The sequence below is a fragment of the Chaetura pelagica genome, unplaced genomic scaffold (assembly GCF_000747805.2).
Source record: "Chaetura pelagica isolate M959 unplaced genomic scaffold, ChaPel_1.0 scaffold15, whole genome shotgun sequence".
Classification (NCBI taxonomy): Eukaryota; Metazoa; Chordata; class Aves; order Apodiformes; family Apodidae; genus Chaetura; species Chaetura pelagica.
Genome location: NW_009953507.1, coordinates 4180180 through 4202445, shown reverse-complemented (window position 1 = coordinate 4202445; position 22266 = coordinate 4180180). Strand labels below are relative to the sequence as shown.

At 36.7% G+C, this 22266-nt stretch overlaps 2 protein-coding genes across 2 annotated transcripts in view; one reads left to right on the top strand and one right to left on the bottom strand.

The window, feature by feature from the left end:
• The window catches only part of CERK (ceramide kinase), a 33826-nt gene extending 15684 nt beyond the window's left edge, over window positions 1-18142 (bottom strand). Inside the window, exons 1-7 of the mRNA XM_009999459.1 lie at window positions 18080-18142; window positions 17349-17391; window positions 13342-13455; window positions 11422-11544; window positions 8610-8735; window positions 8033-8096; window positions 4238-4383 (exon numbers count right to left, since the gene is read on the bottom strand). Coding sequence (XP_009997761.1) covers window positions 4238-4383; window positions 8033-8096; window positions 8610-8735; window positions 11422-11544; window positions 13342-13455; window positions 17349-17391; window positions 18080-18142 — 679 coding nt within the window. The remainder of the gene's footprint in view (window positions 1-4237; window positions 4384-8032; window positions 8097-8609; window positions 8736-11421; window positions 11545-13341; window positions 13456-17348; window positions 17392-18079) is intronic.
• Window positions 18143-18155: 13 nt separating this feature from the next.
• The window catches only part of TBC1D22A (TBC1 domain family, member 22A), a 191850-nt gene continuing 187739 nt past the window's right edge, over window positions 18156-22266 (top strand). Inside the window, exon 1 of the mRNA XM_009999458.1 lies at window positions 18156-18202. Within this exon, the coding sequence (XP_009997760.1) occupies window positions 18156-18202 (47 nt within the window). The remainder of the gene's footprint in view (window positions 18203-22266) is intronic.

The window sequence follows — 22266 nt, the reverse complement described above, 5'->3', positions numbered from 1 at the left end:
GGAGGAAAACAGAACATTGCACTTCAGATTTCAAAGTGGACATACTGAACCTTGAAATCAGATGCTAACTAAACTGCAACGATCATTAAATATTACAAACAACTTAACCAAGAAGGCTGTGGAAATATCACCTCAAGTAATTTAAAAAATAATTTGATAGCTTCTTACGCTACGCTTTAGCACATTTTGAAAGATAAATTTTACAGCCTATATGACAGTACTATGAGATTCCACTCACGCTTCATTATTTTACTTGCATCTGGTTTTTAAGTTTGTGAATGAAACATCCACCATTTTTCGATGCTGCCTTCATATAAGAAGCCTGTGCTGTCTTTAGCCTTCCTGAAGTCTACAGCTACACATCAAGATGCTGATTATAAATGTACTGCCTACTTCAGTCCTAGATATTAGAGTTCATACCTTGACCATACCAGAAGTGAGATGATCTGGATACACTAGAAGCCTAAATCACTATTGCAATTAACACTTTGTATCTATGCTTTACTCAATCTTTCCAAGTGCTTCGAAGATTTTCGCCAAGGAAGGACTGGCAGACTTGTTTTTGGAATAATGAATGCATTAGTATTATGCCACAGCACAGAGTGAAGTAGGATTTGCTTTGTATACCTGCTGAGATCACAGGAGTACTTAATCTAATCCATTCTCTTTTACTAAAGAGTCCTTGGACAGCAGTTGGCAGCTTTGCCCACCTGCTCTAAGCCGGGTTTAGTAAGAAGACCTAATTACTTTGGCTTTACTCCTGAGAATATAATTTTAATACTACAACATGTGGACGAAACCTCAGTGTCAAATGTCGTAAGAGAAATTCTCTCTTTTAAGTTCTACAAAGACATACTATCACTCTGAACGCAGCGAGAAACCATGGCTGAATGTGCCTTTCAGGTGGCACTAGGAGGAAGAACTTAATAGAAGTTTTTGTAGTTGCACTGACTTGTATTTACCACATCACAGTGCCAAACTTCGTCAGGTTGTTGAAACCTTTAAGTACTCAAAAGCAGATCTGTTCAAAGCAGAGATCAGTCAGTTTACACTAGCAGATTTGAAGAATGAATAAGAGAAATTCAAAAGTTAAAACAGCTATGAGTAGAAGCCTATATTCATCTTAATAAAAACATGTTACTTCATAAAAACGGTTCATAAAATTGTACCATAAAGTGTAAGAATGTATTACCTTTTTTAGCCAGAAGACACTTTTAAGAAAAGAAACTGTCTGGAAACAAACATATCTGTTCAACAGAAAGGACCAAGCAGAGGCTTTCTTCAGAAAGGTAGAATTAGGATTTACAAGTAGCAACCAGTACTAAAAAACAGAGACTGCACAATGTGATTCTGCCTGTTAAACTAAAAACCAAGTCATATAGATCAGACTGTTTTAGCATTAAATCTTTTTCCTTTTTAGCTTCAGAACTCTATACAATGAAATTGACAGTTTCTGAGCAAAGATTAAGTCTGCTGAATTGAGTTTGCTTGAATACAGACACTTTAATCTCAACTACAAACCACAACCTGTCATGTTCCTGTTAACACAGCCCGATATTAGAAATTCCATGATAAAAAAGGCAAGACCACTGATTCAGTGTCACTTTACCCCAGGCTCCTGTCCTCCCTGAGGACTGTCTCCATGCATCAAAAGACACAGAGCTTTAGAACTTAATCTTTAAATTATGAGTGTTTGTCTTCAATATCTATTAATGAGTTCTTAGGATTTTAAGAAAAAGGTTGGTTATAAACAACTAAAGAACATGATGGATTAAGACTTCTGAAATGCATTATTTTTAATATTTCTTTACTTCTTTTGACTTGCTTTATTTTAGGACTGCCAGCTTAGTTAAAAAAAAAAAAAAAAAAAAAGTGTCTTTTTAAGGGTCTCAATTATTTTGGAACAGAGTTCTTGCACTAGTCCGGGAACTAGGGGTCCTGTTGGGGTCAGTACATGGTCAGAACTCCACTAAATCAAGAAAAACTGAGCTGGAAACAGCTTCACCAAGGGCTGGAAAAAACCAAACAAACCCTCTTGCTGCCTTCCAGACCAACCCGCAATACATGAGTTTGGTTATGCTATTGCATACAAAATTTCAGGTCCCTATGATGGTTACATATGTTAAGAAAGAGTTAAGATTTGTTCAATGATTTGACTTCCTCTTCAGTAAAACACACTTCTACATATTTGAAGTCATGACTAATTTAAAATATTGTGCAGCATACAAACAGAAATAGATCTGTATTATCCTCTGTCCTTCCAAAAACTGAACAGAACTTCAAAGCCAGTTTCCTTATACTTAATTCTAAAAAAATTTGGAAGGACCTGAAATATTGGAGAAAATACTTTAATCATAGAACTGATTACAAGGCTGTGCTTCTTGTTAGTTCAAGGAATACAGCATGCAATATACATTCAAATAGCAAACAGCTACAATGGACAAGACACAACAAACAAAGCACTTTTAAAGCTAAAAAAGTGACTTGATACGGGTTAGCGATATTAAAATATCAGTGAAGATGATACTTTTCGGTTGCAATTGGAAAAACACATTAAGAACTTGTGGAAACAGATAAGATTATTCTTTCAATTTTAACGTGCTTATAAGTTAATTTCCTAAGGACATGGAAATTGCTCTTAATATTGAGGTTCTGCTTTTTAAATTTTATCTTCTTCTGGTCACTATATTACCAGTAGGAAAAATCTTCTGAAAGAAGGCAAAAACCTTACCTCTAAGAAATTTGCCCAAATAAATGAAATGAAGGGTAGAGCACCTCAATTCTGTTCCTGAATTTATTATACAAACTGATTTTAATACAAAGCTTTAATACTTTTAAGTATATTCTGACTTTCTTTATTAATTCTGTTATACAGAACCCTTAATGTGCTAGCTAACAAGAAAAATTAAAAACCGTAAGGGGATATTTGCTTTACAACTTTTAGATATTTAACACTTAATCGTACTGCAAGCAGAAAGGGTTAAGCTTCTTCCAAGCAAAAACTGAGACCATTTGCGTTTGGACACATTCTTCAAAGATATAACAAACATAAAATTAGTCACCTAAAACATGAAGGTACATATACACTATTTCCCTTGCTGTATTTTTATAACCTTTGCTAAGTTTTCTCATAAAGTCCGTGTTTTAGTTCTAGTCAGAAGCTCAATGTTTATTTCATCCCAGTTCTTCAATTCATATCTCAAGCATCTAACAATACTGGAGGTATTCAAAAGACATGTAGGTGGAGTGCTCAGGGACATGGTTTAGTGGGGAACTTGGCAGTGTTACGTTAAAAGTTGCACTTGATCTTAAAAGGTCTTTTCCAACCAAAACGATTCTATGATTCTATGACAAGAAAAAAGAGAACAGCATAGAAAAGACACTGAACATTCATCTTCCCACAGAGTCCCCAAAACTGCAGACGATATTAAAGAGTTGTAACACTGAATCTAGACCTGGAGAAGAGAGTAAGTTCACTTTTTAAGGAAACTCAAGCACCAACTGCACAGGGTGATGTAACATCTAGAACACAAGATTTAACAGCGGAATTGATCCAAAGAGCGCCTATGGTCAATAAAATAGTAAGTTTATCACTGAAGACCTAATTCCAAGAAAGAGGTATTTCAAATGCCTTTCAGCGACAGCAGTCAGGATTGCCTGAAAAAGCAGGCAGCATTGAGAACTGTGAAGGTATAGCACCTACAAAAATGGTCAGAAACTGCAACTTCATCTGGAACCTGAGGACTGCTCCTCAGATACAGTTGCCTTACACTTTCAGTGATGACAACGAGTTGAAGTTCTAGCATTTGTTTGGACTTTGCCAGACCAGTGGGAGGTTTTCTAAATTCGTGGCACTCCTGAAACTGGAAAGATATTTATGAGATAAAGCTCAGTAAATTTCACTCATTAATGTGTTCAGATGGATAAAGTTGTAACTGTCAACATTTTATCTTGGATTAAGAGAAAAGGAACCAGACACAGGCATAGAAGTAGTAATTAAATTCCAAGGTTGCACATTAAGATTTGATTTCCTTTACAAAATAACCCTTTCCAAATAAATAGCAAGATCAATAATTATACCAGGATAGAAACAGCTTTACCTAGGTGTCTTTATGGAATATCATTGTTCATGTCTTCTTACACTTAGGCCTAAATTCAAGAAGTTTTTAAGAAGATTTTAAAGAAAAAATGTTAAGACTAAATGAATAAAGTAAACCAAAAGTTAACCCTTTCTTACCAGCAGGACTTATGCGAATCCTTATATTGCACTGGACTAACGGTGCTTTGGGATTATTTTGGTCTACGCCAGAGTCCTTCTGCATTCTTCCAATGAGACCATGCATCACTTCACTGAACATGCCGTCCCCACCAACACAAACAACACTGCCAGGAAACACAAATTAGAATGCACACTAACAGTCAATAAACAACACAGCAAGTGTTTTACTTAGGGCATGCACTGGGCACATCAAAAATAGTTGTTCTATTCTCCTCTCCTTTTTACAGAATATTGTAGCCCATGGTCAACTTGGCAGAAAAAAAGCAAAAGCAGAAAAAAATAAAAGCTACACAACTGCAAATGCATCTAGACATGTTTAATGTTAGAAAAAAACGTTGCAATTTAACCTAGGAAAAAAGTGTATCCTCTGTTGCTACGTGCAGACAGACAAGTATTAGTGGAACTTCACTACACAAGGAAAACACCGAACAGGACCGTACATACAGCTTTCTAAGTCAACAAAATGAAAATAAGGTACCTTTACTAAAATGGGAGAAGTTAGTTTATATTCGTGGCTTCAGGCAGAAGTATATCTTACACTATTAATTCAATAGAAAAGTACATGCTTGCATGCTCTATTTGAACATGCAGAGAGGCCAAAGACAGAAGTCATGTATAGCTACATAACCATTCATAATGAAACAGAGCTCTAAATGTTACCAGATGCAAAACTTTGTTTTGCAAACTTAATTTAGGTCAGAGCTGGTACAGCAGCTACACAGATCCTCAATATGTTAAAGCTCAGCAGAGAATCCACAGCCAAGCAAATACTAGGAAGTAAAAAACTATTTTATAGTAGTATACATTTAATGCACGTTAATCAAACGCACACCCCGAACTCTATAAGCATAAATATCTTTTAACTGAAAAGTTAATTCAAATACACTTTAAAGGAATACATGACAAATCCAAAGTTATGTATCTAATACTTGTTCAGGAATATTTACTACTATGTCTAGCAATCATTTCCAATGCATAAACTAATACTTATTCTTCTACATAGTCCACAACAGATACTGCAGAATGAGCACTTATTTCATAGGCCAAGTTAATTTATTTAATTTTTAAGTATTGATTATTTAAATTTACTTATTAATGTATTTTCAGCAGAAGGAAAGCTTGAAAAAACAGTCACTTTTTTATTAATATAGAGGACAGCCTTAAAAATATACACCGTCCCACTCAAAGTCAAGGCAGAAGAGAATGGGAGAGCAGGGAGAAAAGGATGTTTAGTTTTTATATTTATCTCTTCATAGGTTAGCTACTTTATTCCTCAATTTTAGCCTGTCTCATCTTTCTCTGCAGACTCTAAGAAAAAGATTAAGTGGACAAAAATTTCCACATTGGCTCAAGGTCAATGCTGTCAGGGTTGTGTTCTATTTATAAAAATACTGTAGCTGGGCTTAGAGGTAACAGTGATATGAAGGTCTATACATATCAAGGTCAAATACAGAGATAAAGAACTTCACATACAGTATCAGCAAGATCCACTTAAATGCAAACGTCAGATGTGTGAGTCACACATGTAAAGCCCTCAGTGAATGAAGAACTACTGTAAGAGATCTTAGGGCATTTCTTACATTTCAGGTTTATTTTTCTAATGAAATAGCATTTTACTTTTTGGATGGAGTACAGTAGTAAACTACACCTGCTAAAGGACAAGAGACCCTTCTAATCTCAACCATTCTGTGAACTAAATCAAGAACTAGGAGAATAAAACAATGTGAAATTGTTTAATAAGAGGTTGTGCAAGAGGCGTATGGATAAGGAAGAAGAGGGATTCATATGTTACATTTATACTAACCATGATAATTACTTGAACAATCTTACAGCATGCTCTGGTTGTTCTGCACAATGATGTATAAAAACCTGCCACACTGTAACTGAATGAATACAGTAACTGTCTTTAAAGAGAAGCTGTTCTATCACTGAACTACTAGATTAGAACACTCACCATAAGAAATTCTTATAAGGGGAAATGTGAAGAACAAATGGTAACAAGAGGTTTATTTAAACTGTCTCATGTAAATACACTTGTAAAGCAGTGGAACAGTTATCATTAAGAATCCTGTATCTAGATCTAAATTTACAGGCATGACTTTTCCAAGTAGGGGACCTGGAGATTAAATGAAGAATCTCATCACTGAATGAAGGGACAGCCACTTTCGAGAACTGACTGAAGAGGACAGGTGAACCATTAGATGTAGAAACCCAAATAAGCTTTTCCTATGTATGTGAGAAGAGTCTATCAAACTTGAAGAAAAGCACACATTTATGCAGCTCAACCATTTTTAAAATCTTCCATGTAACCATGTAATCTGTTATTTAAAAAGTAGTGTTAATACAGTAACTCCTTCCTAGCATTACTGTTCACCACAGAAACAAACTTGTACATGGAGCTTGGAAAAACATGTTGCAGTTCTCAATGGTAACTGCCATTAAGGCCCAGTCTGGGGCAAAAACAGCCATGGGATTCTACGAAGATGCAGTTCTCTGGCCAACTGTGTAGCTCAGTCATGTTAGAGAGAAAACAAAAAAACTCCACTAAAGAAAAAAAAATATTAAAAAATATGTATTTCTATGATAAGAGACTGTTTGAAACTACCAAAAACACTTCAGATACCACTACCATTGGTCACTGACACTTGTAAAAAATAATTTGCTAGGAGTGGACACAGGCTCATTTGCTTCCCTTTTCTGCTTTGTATTGGACTTTCATCAACATTCAGTATTATCTATTTCAAATCAGTTTAGTCAACGGAAAAAATCTTTATCTAGGTTTTCCTAGGATTCTAGTTTCCCTTGCACTTCTGTGAAATAAAAAAAAGCCAGTTTAGTCAGAACTGCTTATTTAAAGCCAACTCATTTTAAAGCAGGTGAAGTCTAAGAACTCAATCTGTCAATGTAGTTTCTTACTACCACAATTTGTCAACATCACGGCCTCAATATATACAATGCATATAGACCTGCTCCCCTAGCAAAAGTAACCTGAAAAGATAGAAACCATTTTATATTTGCCACTTACCATTTAAAATGTACCCATCAACAAGCACAAGAAGACACTGCTTTAAAATACTGCAGTTATGAGAGTTTATCTGCATCGGTTCTGCAAACATTTTAATGATTTTGCAGTCCTGTAACTTGTTTCATATCATGAACTGGAAACCAGAATGACTGGCTTATTTATTAAAATATTCTACACGTACAGCAGAATAATAGAATGCAATTTCACCATTGTTAGGCCTTCTTTTAAAAGAGTAATTCCACAACAGAACAAATACCAAATGTAGCCATTATTTGAAAAGTCCCATGTACCTGAAACATTTCTTAACAGTCCATGGTTTTTACACACAGGCTGAAGGGAACCAATGCTGTGTTCTGCACTCACATATATGTGGAGATCACCTACATGGCAAAACATTCCAAGGCAGCTTTCAAGCTGTCACAGAATGCTCAGCCTTTGGATGGGCAAAATTAATATTACATTCATCTTGTGAACACTAATCTCACACAAACCTTGTTAAACTCTACTTGAATATACTGTGTGTTGAACAGGTTTACTGAAACAATTTAGTTTTACTAAAAATGGTTCTAAATGTGGATCTCTTGTGTAAAGGAATATGCCCCCAAACTTTCAGCTGTTGCAGTTCTTGTATCAGCACTGAAGTCTTCTATTTCAAATTAAAGATAAGAGACAGATTATAGTGTTATCAGCTATAAAAGAAAAAAAAAAAAGCAAGTGAAGTTACTTACCCATCATATTTATTAATATTAACTTCAAATAAATTGTCCTTAGCATGGTTAGCATGTTCAGTTACTATAGAGAAATAAACACATTAAAAATTACTATGATAAAAATACTATTACAAAATTGTATATGAAATACAATTAAAAATATGTTATTATGAATTAATAATGATTCTATTAGCAGTGAACCATAGAACAGCCTGCCCATATAACAAGTTTTTATGCCAAGGGATAAACTGAAAAAGACACACACTGCATTATATATGGGAAAAAAAAACACTAAAGAACTGTACAAATGAAAAAGTGGTTTTAACAGCAAAACTGAGAGAAGAATGAAATACAGTATCTTATGAATGAAGAGCTCAAACAGCTCAGAAGTACCAGAAGTCTTAGTATAGTAAGCAGAAAACTGATATAAGGTCATGATTTATCTGGCTACATGTGCTTTAATCAGAAAACATTCCTTCTACAACTTAAATTAATTTCCTTAATAAAAAAATGTAAGTAACAGAAAGAACCTAAGCAACTCAGATGTTTTAATGAGTTCACAATGCATTTATTAAGAAATTAAAATATTACTCACTAACAACATCAGTGGAGATAGAAGCCAGACTGAAGAGTGGAGCAACTTTCTGCTCATAAATCCTCTTTCCTTGTCGTTTTCCTCCATAGGGATTAATATACACAAGTAACTGCTTTGGTCTAGACTCTGCAGTAAGGAAAAATATTATAGTATGCTGCTCTTGTACTAAAACAAAACAAACCTGTAAACAATGAAGTAACACAGCACACATGCCTTTCATACCTCTTCATTAACTGTAACTCTTTATCAAAGAGCTATAAAAACTTGCTTCATTTATCCTCTTTATTATACTGAGGATACTGACAGTATTAAATTAGTAATAAGACAGCAGGTGAAATTCAGAATAATTTCATCTGACACCATGTCTCTCATTTGTATTATTCTTGCTGAACCTTCCTGTTGAGACATTAGTTTAACAGGCACATAAAAGACAAAACAAGGGCAGCAACAGGAAAGACACTTTTAAGTGATGCATACGTAGAAATACTTTTACATTAATTTATTTAAACAATGTTCCTCCTTTCTTAGCAGTTAAAACACATTTCCTTTCTGTGCTAAAAACACAATAAGAACACCTCACAAAAGTACATGCTGCACAGCAAGTGCTTGCCCTACAGCAGAGCCCCTCCCTCCCTGAGAAAACACCTTTGATGCTACCATCTCAAGTTTGTTCAAGTAGTAATGGATTTACATTTGAGTTAGCAATGAAGACAATTATTATACCTCTGTACTAACAGATACACAAAACAGTAATGCTAGCTGTACCTAGAGGGCCTTCCTTTTTTGTATAGCACACTAAGATCTGTTAAAGCGCTTGCCCTTCCTCTAGTGGCATTCTAAATTATTATTTTTAATGGAGAGAGTAAACAGAGTCATTAGATCAGCACTAGACTGTTTTAATGATTTAAAGCTGCCACACACCCAAAGCACTATTCACCTTCTCCAAGAACCTATTACCTTTTCTGAAATAGTTTGTGACTGATACAAGGAACACATACACCCAAATGGAGACAACTACCCAGGCCACAGCTCTCACAAATGGCCTGAATGGGCCCGCAAACCGTATTTTTTGAAATATGCTATTGAAAGCCAGATACCTCACATACACAAAATAAAAAAAATTGTGAGATGCATGCTTCCAATGACTGTTCCATTTTTATTCTGTGAGTCTTAAGTACATGCTTGAGTTGCATCATAGGTGTACTTGTATCCAGTCCCATCTCCAGCTGTCTCTCAGATGGACCCCAGACCTTCACTATACACAATTTATCTCCAGTGCTGCCTCCAGCTTCATCTCCTGCTGCTCCTGTCTGGTCTTGCTGGATGGACTTGATTACTTTATCTCATCTGTGCTGTTAACAGGACCTGCTGCTACCCCCATCCCTGCTATGCCCACCCTGCTCAGATACAGCAGGACTGCATCCTGGTTGGTGAGGGCACTGCCTGTGCTATGGTAATCCTTGACCTCCCTTCTGTCATGGAGCTGCTCTCTTCCTCCCACTCCCCAGCATCTATCAAGGTATCTCTTTATCCTGTTTTGAGTCAGGATATTTTAAATTTTTTAAAATTTTACTTTTCAGTTAAGTCTCTTCTCAGCAACTGCACTTACTGAAATTAACAGCATGCTTTCCACACAGCTTCTGCTGCTAGGGGTGATAATGTCCAGTTTATAGTTATTCGGAAGTAATAGTATGAGTGGTTTGTAGAAAGGCTCTTGCTTATACTAACTCCCTCAGAACCCAAGGTCACTGCATGGGTCTGCTATAATACATGACAGAAATGAAAGGGAGGAAAAGGGGCCACACCTGTAACGTTCCTGTGGGGAGGAGTGGACTGAACAGGTGATCCAAAACTAACCAAAGTATGGCATAATACATGTCATATTCAGTATAAAGCCGAGGGAAGACGAGGGTCAAGCATCCTGAAAGGATTCCATCCACTCCTCTGCCTTCAATCTCAATCCATGCACTCCTGAATACAATTACTGTCTGTCCCTGACTCCAGGAGTCCAGTCTGGGATTTTCCCAGGGCCTGCCCTGTAGACTTAGTGGCGACGTGTTATCAGGGGTGGAGCTTTTGTATATATTTGTGTATATTTCACTATTTTCTTTTTAATCATTATTGTTTCATTAAAACTGTTTTGTTTAGTTGCCAACCCGCAAGTTTCTCTCCCTTATTCTCTTTCCTTTCCTCCTCTGGGAAGTGAGAGGGGTTAATAGAGAGCATCTGTCATTTGTTTAACAGCCAGCCCAGCCTTGAACCATGACACCTTCAAGAGTAATTGCTGCAAAACTGCCTTCCAAGAAGTAGGTGTCCAAGAGCCTCAGAAATTATTAATAGGAACTCTTACTATAAAAGACACATTGTTAACGACAATGACTGGAACGGTGAGACAGACACACAAAAAGCCACCTATAAATCTTACAATTGCTACAATCCTTGTCCTGAGGTCTCTAGAGTACCTCAGATCTCTGAAGTTACATCTGCCCTTTACTTTCTCCAAAGCTACAATAATTTAAAGCCTCTGCTAAGCTTCTAACATGTCCTCACCTTTTGAAAAAAATTTACACCTGAGCAGAATTATAAGACACCTATAGTCCTTACTGATTGGAGGAAAACAGTACAATTCAGCAAATATGTGAGATACCAAAATAGAGATAAGAAGAATGAGGCACTTCAGCTCTCAACTCTCCCAACTTTTGAGTATAAGCTGCTTTTAAGAGTTCAAAAAAGCAGATATATCAAAATAATATAGATTGACATACAGGCCTGTAAAATCATGCTGCAAATGTTGGAGTTTAGTCAAACTTACTCTGCATTTCAAGTAATTCTTTCAGCGCCTGTATCCATTGATTACACAAGTGCTCATCAACACACCAAAACGTCACATCCCTGCACCGCCAGCGGTGATTTCGAGATTTCTTCACATAATACACTATTGAAATAAATTTTTAAAAGAGGCACAATGAGACAGTTCTGTGAAATTACAACGCAGATATCACCAGAACATGAACTTAGAAAAAAAGTGGTAGCTAACCCCCACTACCTGTATTTGCAAATGACAGAAGCTTTCAGAGTCTGAACAGAACATCTGTAAAATACAAAATGAAAACATTGCTCTGGAACATTACCTTACCAAAAACATAAACTTACCTTTAAACCAAACACAACCCATTTTCTATCAACAGATTATAGACATACAAAAGCTCACTGAGCTTCTATATTATTTTATCTGTATTAAAGTTTGAAAATGTCTACATAACGCAAAATGCTATAAGCTTAGGAGGGTAAGCCAAACCCTCACATAGGCTCCCAAGTAACCAAAAGGGTGAATTTCATTTCATAAACCTGAAATTGGAGAAAATTTATTGTGAGTAAAGAACTAGGCTGGTGAGACAAGAAGCACCCTTACTTTACCAGCTCCACTATCGCTAATCATTGTTACTGAAGGACTAAATGTGAAGAAAGTCATAGAATGGTTTGGGTTGGGACCTTAAAGATCATGTAGTTCCAACCCGCCTGCATGGGCAGGGACACCTCCCACTAGATCAGTTTGCTCAGAGCCCCATCCAACCTGGTCTTGAAGACTTCCAGGGAGGGGGCATCCACACCTTCCCCAGACAACCTGTTCCAGTGTTTCACCACCCACACACTGAAGAATTTCCTCCTAATGTCTAACCTAAATATCCCCTCTTCCAGTTTTGTTCCATTACTTCTTGTCCTCTCACTACAAGCCCTTGTAAAAAGTCCCTCCACAAGCTATCTTGTAGGCCCCCTTCAGTAACTGGAAGGCTGCTATAAGAACTCCCTGGAGCCTTCTCTTCTCCAGGCCAAACAACTCCAACTCTTTCAGCCTCTCTTCACAGGAGAGGTGCTCCAGCCCTCTGATCACCTTTGTGCCCTTCTCTGGACTTTCCCTAGGAGATCCATGTCCCTATAATTTGGGGGCTCCAGAACTGGACACAGTACTTCAGGTGGGCTCTCACAAGAGTAAAGGGGGAGAATCACGTCCCTTGACCTGATGGCCATACTTGTTTTGATGCAGCCCAGGACATAGCTGGCTTTCTGGGTTGCAAACGCACATTGCTGGCTCATGTTGAGCTTCTCCTCCACCATCTTCTCAAAGTCCTTCTCCTCTGGACTGTTTTTCATACACAACACACAAAATTTGTCATGGAAACAACCATATTTGCCCCAGGCTTTGCATCAGAGAAGCCACCACTCGTTCCCCAAAATAAATACATTTATTTATGATACTTTGCTTTAAGAATGCAGTGAATAATACAAAGAACCTTTACATGGACACATTCCGATAGTCAGGAATAACCTTAAAAAACCCAAATGTTTAGGACCCATTTTTCCAGCCTCTCTCTTGAATTTCTTGTCAAGTAGTAGAAAGTAAGGGTCCTACTGCAGTCACTCAGCAGCAGAAACATAAGACAATAGTTAAGACTTCATTAAATAGCTGCACACAGTATGTGTTCTTAAAGGAAGGGTTTTAATCACCACAATAAGGACCTTTACATGTAAGCTAGATTTTTCCTGGGTTGGCTGGTTTGTTTGTTCTCATGGTTTCTTTAGTTGGGGTGGGGTTTTTTGTTGGTTTTTTGTAGTTTCCTTTTTTAAAATGCATAATTTCTGGTTAAAATTTCTGAAGATTCCTTCTGAGTCTACCCTAAGCTTCCTCCAGCAAAGTAACTAGCACAGGCATCTGACACTGTATTTGCCTTACCTGTGAAAGCATGTGGCTTTGCCATTTTTTGCCATTTCCCAATATTACGCTGTTTTTTGTTCAGTTCAGCTTCTTCTATAGCAATGATCTCAGAGGTTGGTACAAAGCAGTTTTCTGTAAAAAGACAAGATCCTATATATTAACATCTTCAAACAGCACCACAATGATTATTTCAATGCATAACACAATATAGATGTACAATTACAGTAGTTGCTCAATAAGCACAACCAAGAGTATAAGTAAAAATTTGCTGAATATTTTCAATTTCCTTCTGCCTTTAGTCAAAGCACCTAATGCGTAACCACCTACAAATTACCTCAAATGATATTTTAAATGTATATGATTTCTCAGAAAATTAGGCATTCTGAGTATAAAAACATTTCTGCATGAAGCCAAAATCCAGCAACATTGGTTTCAGAGTAATGAAACTGCCCTTTCAATGACAACTAGTCCAGATATTTGACAGTGAATAGCACAAGTTATGTTAAAGAATGTGCAACTAAATCTAATGTAGAGAGACTACAGAAACTATTTGTTATTCTCAAGTAAGTAGCCGGCTTATAAAAGAAGGGCATTCACATGAATTTTTAAGACTTTAAATCCCACTAAGCTTTTAAACTTCAGGATCTCCAAAGAAGAAAATTCTAGACATTATGTCTATGCACTGTTGACTATATTCCCCTTGTATCAAATCCCAAACTATTGTTTTTCAGAATTAAAGGTCTCTTGCTCTTAACACTAAGAATTTCCTTCACCCTCACTCTTTTTTCTTTTCTAGACACTCAGTCTTCTTAACTCCTTTCAAATTCAGGATTTGGTCTCATATTCATTACTAATTTCAAAATTTCTCTGCTTTTACCTTATCTCAAAAGAAAAAGTGGACTGAAAATGCATACTTTGTATTATGTACAAGCAAGAGCTCTGTATTTATACACACACATATGTAAAACATTTAATGACATAAGATTGTATTATTAAACTTATTTTATAAGAGGTGATATTTTAATATACTTGCTTGTCTCATATATTGATAAATAGAGAGAGAGATACAGAGAGATAACAGAGAGATATTAAAGAGATATATTAAACTCTACCTACAAACATTAATAGTGTTGCTGGGTTTTACCCTATATTTCATCTTTCTTACTATTTTGCAGAAGTACAATGGAATTTTCCTGAACTCCTTAAAGTGGTGACTACACTTCATTTGCCAGTGGTTCAATTCTTTTTTTCCCCATCTTATTTATTTTAGTCAACAGAGTTGTTACCAATTGTTATCTCCTGGACTACTCACACAAAGGTTTTTTTCTTTTACAGGTCTTTCAATATTCTACATCAGGGCTTTTATCTTCCCAGAGGTTTTTAGCTTGATTACAAAGAACCATAGCCTCCAAACTTTACACTGAAGTATTTTAGGAACCTGACCATATTTGAATGTTTTATCTACTTACAAAACAAATTTTGGCTTAAAATAATTGCATTTACTATATTTAAAGGCACGATGGATAAATGCAGCAGTCACAGAATGTCTTTATAAAGATCCAACAGGAGAGACAAACTCATTATAAACACTTGACTTGCATATAGATACAGATATCATACATATACACATAAGTATTTAATATTGGACACTAATAGTTAATTGGTCATTCTAACATTCAGAGAAAACATCTACTATGGGATTGCAATATGATTAACCACCTATTTATTTATCCAAGTAAGAAAATACAGAACACAGATGGACCAATAAATTAAGGAAAAGAAGCATGTTCTTTAACCTTTCTTTGTCAGAACTGTTTTTACTTCTCATTTTTCTACTGGCTATGCCACCTGCCCATAGGTCAGAGTGTGACAGAAAAGCCTGCTGCATTTTTAAAGACTGCACTTAAGTGGTAACGATCACTGAAAGCATATCCTTGAAGTATAGATTTTAGCACATATTACACAGCTTATATTAACAAACCTAGGCCTTGAAACCACTTCTACTAAACTCTCCTAATTCTTCAGATGTGCTTTCCCTCAGACAGTCACATGACTGGAAGTTCTGCCTTTCCAGCAAATCTCTTCATAGATGCAGCAAAAAAACTAAGAGTAAATGTTTTAGTGATAGAGGTGCCTTTTTTTATCTTAAGCCACAATGTTACACATTTGAAACAAACAAGATTCCAGGGGGGTGGGGAGAAGTGAAAAAAAGAAATAAAAGCTCAAAAAATAAAGTGGTCCCACCTTCCCTCTGTAAATCTTCAAGTTTGGTAAAAGTCTGAGAAGTTTCTGTGCTATGAATATCAGCTACGCCAACTGCAGCCCTCAATACCACTTGGCACTGTATAAGCAACTCCACGGCTTTGAGAAGTACACTCCAATCTTAAGTCACTCAAAGCCACAAATTACCTAATACAGTAATTGCAGACAGCCAGAAAAATGCAAAGCTGTCTCAAATACAAGCATGTTATTCAGAACATTTCCTATAGCATGTAAAAACAAATCTGAATGCAGTGGTGTGTCTGAATAGAGCTCAAGAATTTCTATCAGTCCAAAAATGACTCTATCACTATTCAACTTAGTATTATAGAGTATATTGTTTAATCAGAAAGCAAATCAACTAGTAGTCCCCACCCTAACCCCATTTCCCCAGGAGGGAGAAGTTTCCATTGCAAAGTAATCAGAGGCCTTCAATACAAGCAGCACCCTGCTCCTACAAACACAATGTCCTCATCTCCCATTTAATCACCAAAACCTGCCCCATAAAAATAATTAGAAGGTCTATCCTGTTCTGTTTTAAAAGGTCAACAAGGTTCACATATATAGTGACTATAGTCCTTTCCCACATCTACTTCTGTAGCATTTACCCTATTATTAAGTAGCACAAGCCACTTATTTCACTGATTTAGCATAGCATAAAGCCCTTTCATCTTTATGAGTTCTCAAAAAAAACATGGAAAACATTATTGCCACAACAACAAAAGGTACTTACACCAGTACTACTAGATCCAAATTAATGAAAACCACTTAACTGTGGGCTCAGACCATACCAAAGAATTTCATTTGAGTACAATATACTCAAAGAAGTAGAACACAACTGCTATTACACAAAATTCCAGGCAAATTACCATGACTTTTTCAACATGCACATCTGGATTCAAGAGACTGAATTTCAAGTTAAGAAATAACAAAGGGCATACCAATTTTCTTAAGCTTAATCTCAAAGATCTTCAAATCTGTATGTTTTCATGTTTCACCTTGTTCAATGTCAAGCACACATGACACGCTAAAGACAATGAGTTTCTTAACCAGAGCAGCTGGATGAAGGGGTATGGGAAAGAAAAAAAAAAAGAAAATTACAAACAAAACACTTAATGGGCAGGTGACAGTTTTCCCAGTACATTGGCTGTGCCAGTCATCACCCGTTCAGGGTCACAGTGCTCTTACAGCTTTAAAAGACACTTCCCTGAAGTGCAGACTGACAAATGAGCAAAATACTGTGTTAGATGCATACTACTTTTCCCCCGCACTAAGCAAGAGGAGAAAAAATCTCAGGTAAGCACACTAACAGAGCACTCTCTTTGTGAATAATGCAGCTGTCAGTTGAGAAGCGTGTTCTTCTGTGTTAAGAAAGGTTTTTTGGTGTCATCACTGTCTGTCACTCCCACTGCCTCAGGAAGTTTATAAGCAAACATTCCCGAGTTCATAAGGAAACTCACTCACAACCCCAGTCAAGATGTGTTCATTCATCACTGCCAGCTCTGCATCCTACTGGCCAAATTCCTCCCCCAAAAATGAGTTACCTCAAAGCAAGACAGATTTGCAAAAGCATAAAACGTCGTTGCTCATAGCATTTGATTTATTCTTAAAATTCAGCTCAGGTCCATGGACAGAGTACCATGTAAAATGAATTTAAATTATTAATATACTCCTGTGTCTTAAAAATACTATCAATAAAAAGCTGGGCTGCAGATTTAAAGCAAGTACTTTTCAGTCACTTCGAAAATTAATTTACTGTTCTATACCACACCAACAGTAAGTTGCCCTAAGTTTCAGCTCTGCCTTCACCTAAAAGGAAGAAAATAAGAACATTTTCTGTCAGAAGGCACACTGCACTGTATTGATCATACCCTACAGAAAGCTGTGTCTAACAAAGACCAGAATAAGAAAAGATGGTGGATAGGGATATTGAGCAGAATTACAGAGAATTCAATTCCTGGGGGAGGGGGAAGAAAAAAGGTTGTCATGACTAAATGATTTAATTCAAAACTGTGGAAGAGTCACAGAAACAGCTGGAGGCCATGATCTCACAAGAAACAGTCATGTATAGGAAAGCTGGCTTTTTTTTAAATTAAATTTTCAAGCAATTCATAAGCTCAGAGACAACAGGTCAGTTCCTACTATGATCACAGTTGCTATTTCAAATCACAAATCTGAATTTGAATCAAAACACAGCAATTTGAACTTGGATCAGTTTGCCTATTTAAACTGTACTACTGAATGTTCTCCCTTTTTTTTTTTTAAATCTCCAAATTAAATGTTTTCAACTCAACTATAATTATTTCAATGGTAAAGCCTGAAATAAGATACCCTTCTTCATCTTAAGAGAAAAAAAACCCTCAACATAAAAGAGGTGTATGCTGAAAAACGTGTTGTTTAACGTGGCCTGCATCTATATTTAGATAATGTGTCTTCCAGAAGACGACACATTCCAAAGAAACAATGCTGTCTAGAGCTATTATTTCCTGTATCTTACCAGCTCAATGTAGCCAGTAGAACTGCCTAGATTTTCTCTAGGCCGATTTCTACAAATGCACATCGCAAAATTGGAAATGACGGATGAAAAAAACATTACTATGGATGTGTCAACGCAGCGCAGGTGCTAGACAGAACTTATTTCCAAGCAGGCCCACATCTGGTGTCTCGGTACTGTGTTTTCAAACTGAGCATTCCTGGAATCAACAACATCAGAATGGCATCAGTCTTGTGAACACTTAGTACTGAGGCTTCCTCAAGTGGTTGTTTTGGGGGAAAAGCTGGAGAAGACACATCACGGGAGAATCAGAAGAGTTAAAAGAAAGTGCACACAGTAAGTTAAGGCATACAGTTCAGTGTCTAGTTTCATCACCTCCTTCATGCTGGTACTTCACAATTAAAAACACCCAGAAAAATGTGAAGAGAATCTCATTTGGTGTTTGTGACTCCTTAATACTAGGTATGACATCTGTAAGTACATATCTAAAATATATCTGCTATGAAATTTGGTATATAAAGTTTGATCATGTGTTACTTGAGAAAAACCTGACTATGCCATTAATATGTGACAATAATAAAACAAGTGATCTGCCCAGTTTTGCTGATCAACTAAATCTCCTGGTAAAGTGTTACATGGTTGAAAAAAAATCACATTCTTCAGAATATTTGAAGATAAGGGCATGTCCAGGAAAGAAAGGTGCACAGCTAAAAGCAACAGAGAAACATTTGAAAAAATTCAGAAGAAAACTCCTGCTACGTTCAAACAAATGCAACCAACCAAAAAACAGGAAATGGGAACCTCATTATGCTCAAGATAGAACTTGAAAATATTATTCTGTTAAGCATGAAACATACCATGACTTGAACAAACATTTTAAGATTTGGTTTCTTTTTGTTAGTATCTTCTCAATTATAGCAATAAAAATAATTCTCCTAAATATTTTCTTAATTCACAAAATGCATTTTGACAGAATGGGTTTTAAATATATGTATATATTTTTATATAATTGTACAAATAATATACAACACAAGAATCTACCAATATTCTGTAAATCTGTATTTGCCTGTACAACGGAACAAAGTCTCTGCTGTTTCCTATCTGTTCCTGAATTCGGATGCAATAGGGAGAGGTGGATATTTCAACACTTCTACAAGGTATCAACAATAGCTCTAGTTCCTTACCTGTCGAAGTCTGAAAACCTTGAAAAAATGTATTTCAAACAATTTTTACTTGTGTAGCTAAATCCAAGTCAGTAATAAATACTCAGAAAATAAGCAGACCTCACTGAGTTTTTTCACTTTAAAGACAACTATTTCACTGTAATAACCATCTATTAAAGAAAAATACAGCACTTTTATACTGCATAATTAAGCCTGTATTTAGGCATAATACACAGTGTCACATAGTCAAAGGCTAAATGGCAGAAAGATACTAATCTTGGTCAAGCAACTCCTCTGAAATCATATGCTTCTAACTAACCATCTTCCATATTATAAAGTATATTTATATACTCTCATGTATGGTGCTCATTTTTCCAAAATAATTGTAGAGAATGTGATGAGCCATCTCAGGTCTTATAAGAGCTTCAAGACAAGAGGGCAACAATAATATGAAACTGTGATGGTATTTAAGCACAAGTACAGGAAACATTAATTAATCAGGGTGTTAAGAAGAGAAGGTACAGGTACATCACCTATTGTATTGCACTCTACATAAAATTTACCTGCCCCTCCAAAACACTTAGGCATTTCTTTTTCTTCTCCTACATTAACTTTTTTCTTCAGATTCTATGTCATGGAATGGTTTGGGTTGGAAGGGACCTTCAAGATCAGCTAGTTCCAACACCCCTGCCACGGGCAGGGACATCTCCCACTAGACCAGGTTGGCTCGGAGCCCCATCCAAGCTGTCTTGTAAACAGTCCTTCCTCAGCTTTCCTGTAGCTCCTTCAGGCACTGGAAGGCCGCTATAAGGTCTCCACAGAGCCTTCCCTTCTGCAGGCTGAAAAACCCCAACATCTCAGCCCCTCTTTGAGAAGAGGTGCTCCAGCCCCCAGATCATTTTTATGGCCCTCCTCTGGACTTCCTACAGCAGGTCCGCATCCTTATTGTGCTGGGGGCCCCAGATGGGACACAGTACTCCAGGTGGGATCTCATGAGAGTGGAGTAGTGGGGGAGAATCACCTCTTGTTTTCCAAAATCTTGTAAACAATTGTTACAGGACAGTAGGCACCCTCAGTAACTAGACTTGCCTCCTAAGTAATCTCCAACTGGATACCGCTTTAGAAACTGCTGCAAAGAGTCTAGTTTACTGTGTCCCACTTTCCTTCAACCATTCACACATACACTTTGGAAGAGGCTTCAGGACAGGTTCTTACTTGGTTCAGCTCACCAGGAACAAGCTGAGAAAACTTACAACTTAAAAAGCTGTAAAAACTTACAACTGTAAGCATTTGTAAACTTTAAGAGTGCTAGTGTGATTTTGTAGCACTCTCTCATGGTCTAAGGGAAATTACCCTACAGTAGGATGGGGCTCCCATTGAACTTGCTCTAGCCTACAGATCAATCAACTGATGACATTGCAAAGGCATTTTTAGAAGGATTTTACTCAATCCAATAAAAATCTCTCTAAAGTAGGTGGTATTTTACCTATTGTTCCAAAAGGTTTTGAAACTTTGTATTTTAAGATTCAAATACCATTCTCTCAATTCTTTTTGTTTAACTTTGACAAGCACATAGCTTATTTTTCACACCAATATATTAAACTTGGCAGAATTAAAGAACTTATTTGTCTTCAAAGTATTAAGTTCATTTAGCTGCACATATTAAGTTCAAAATATTTAAAAATTCTTCTTTCAACAGTGCTGCTGATAAAAACTAGATTATATCAAAATGTATTCACACAATAGAAGAGGATGGTTAACAAACTTTGGATTTATGTTATCAGGAATACGGAGAGGCGTACTTAAAACAGGACCAACTCTCAGTTATGTAAACCATAAAAACAAATTCTTCCAAATCTTTGAGTTCTCCTTCCCTGTTTTTACTCACCTTTTTCCAAAAATCCTCAAGCCAGTAAAACAGGACCAACTCTCAGTTATGTAAACCATAAAAACAAATTCTTCCAAATCTTTGAGTTCTCCTTCCCCATTTTAACTCACTTTTTTCAAAAAAAATTCAATAAGATAGAATGATAGACTGATGAAATCAAGAAAATATTTAGGAAAGGTAATGGTAAGAAGGGAAACCTATTTACCTGTTTTAAGTTTGGGAATCTGCCTGGGACTGGAGACATCTCTATTCAAACCTTTCTCAGATAAACTTACAGTCAACCTTTCTATTTTTAGTTTCTCTGTCTCAGTTCCTCCAACCTCTGAAATGAGGATGACACCAGTTTTCCAGTCTACATCAGCTGCTGTGAAATCAAGGACACTATACATTTTCATTTCATGCTACTAGGTCTCTATTTATAATGGGAATAAATACTACATAAAAACTCCAAGGTCAAAGACTGATAAAATGCCACCAAAAGCGTAGTACAAAACTGTATGTACAGACATTTCCCAAGTTACTCTGAAGTTTTGTCAAACATTTTCTGCAGTAACCTCTTCCACTTGTAGTTTTGTAAGTCAGCACTATTCTAATTATACACAAGGGGAACAATAAACAGCTTTGTTACCCCATTACAAACAATTAGCTTGTATTAAGTATTTCCAAAATAGTAACTCACAGCAGTTCAATCTCCTTCGGAAACTTCCATGCATCCCTTTAGAAACTAAAGAGCTTTAAAAACACCTCGTTTGATAAAATTAATAATTACCTGAAACACTGCCTCAGTATGCAAAAGGTTTTAGACACTTTCATGGTGGTTTTGAACACCATTTTTTAACTAAGTCATGCAATAAAATAAAAAAGTTGCTTTTTAAGTTCTGCAAGTCCTGCTACAATGAAACACCTCGTTCCAAACTACAAGCTGTTTCCTACTCACAGTTCCAAGGAACAACTGGGTTCAGCTAACCACACACACCTGTGCTCTCCTCACCCAGCTGCAGGGACAGGTTCCCTGCTTTGTTACCAGGGGCACTCTCAGAACCGATGCTTGAATTGCCTTCTCCGAACGTGCCGCACCCGCACGCCCTGCCCGCGGCTCCCCCGGAGCAGCTTCCAGCGCCGTTTCGAAACGCTCCAGC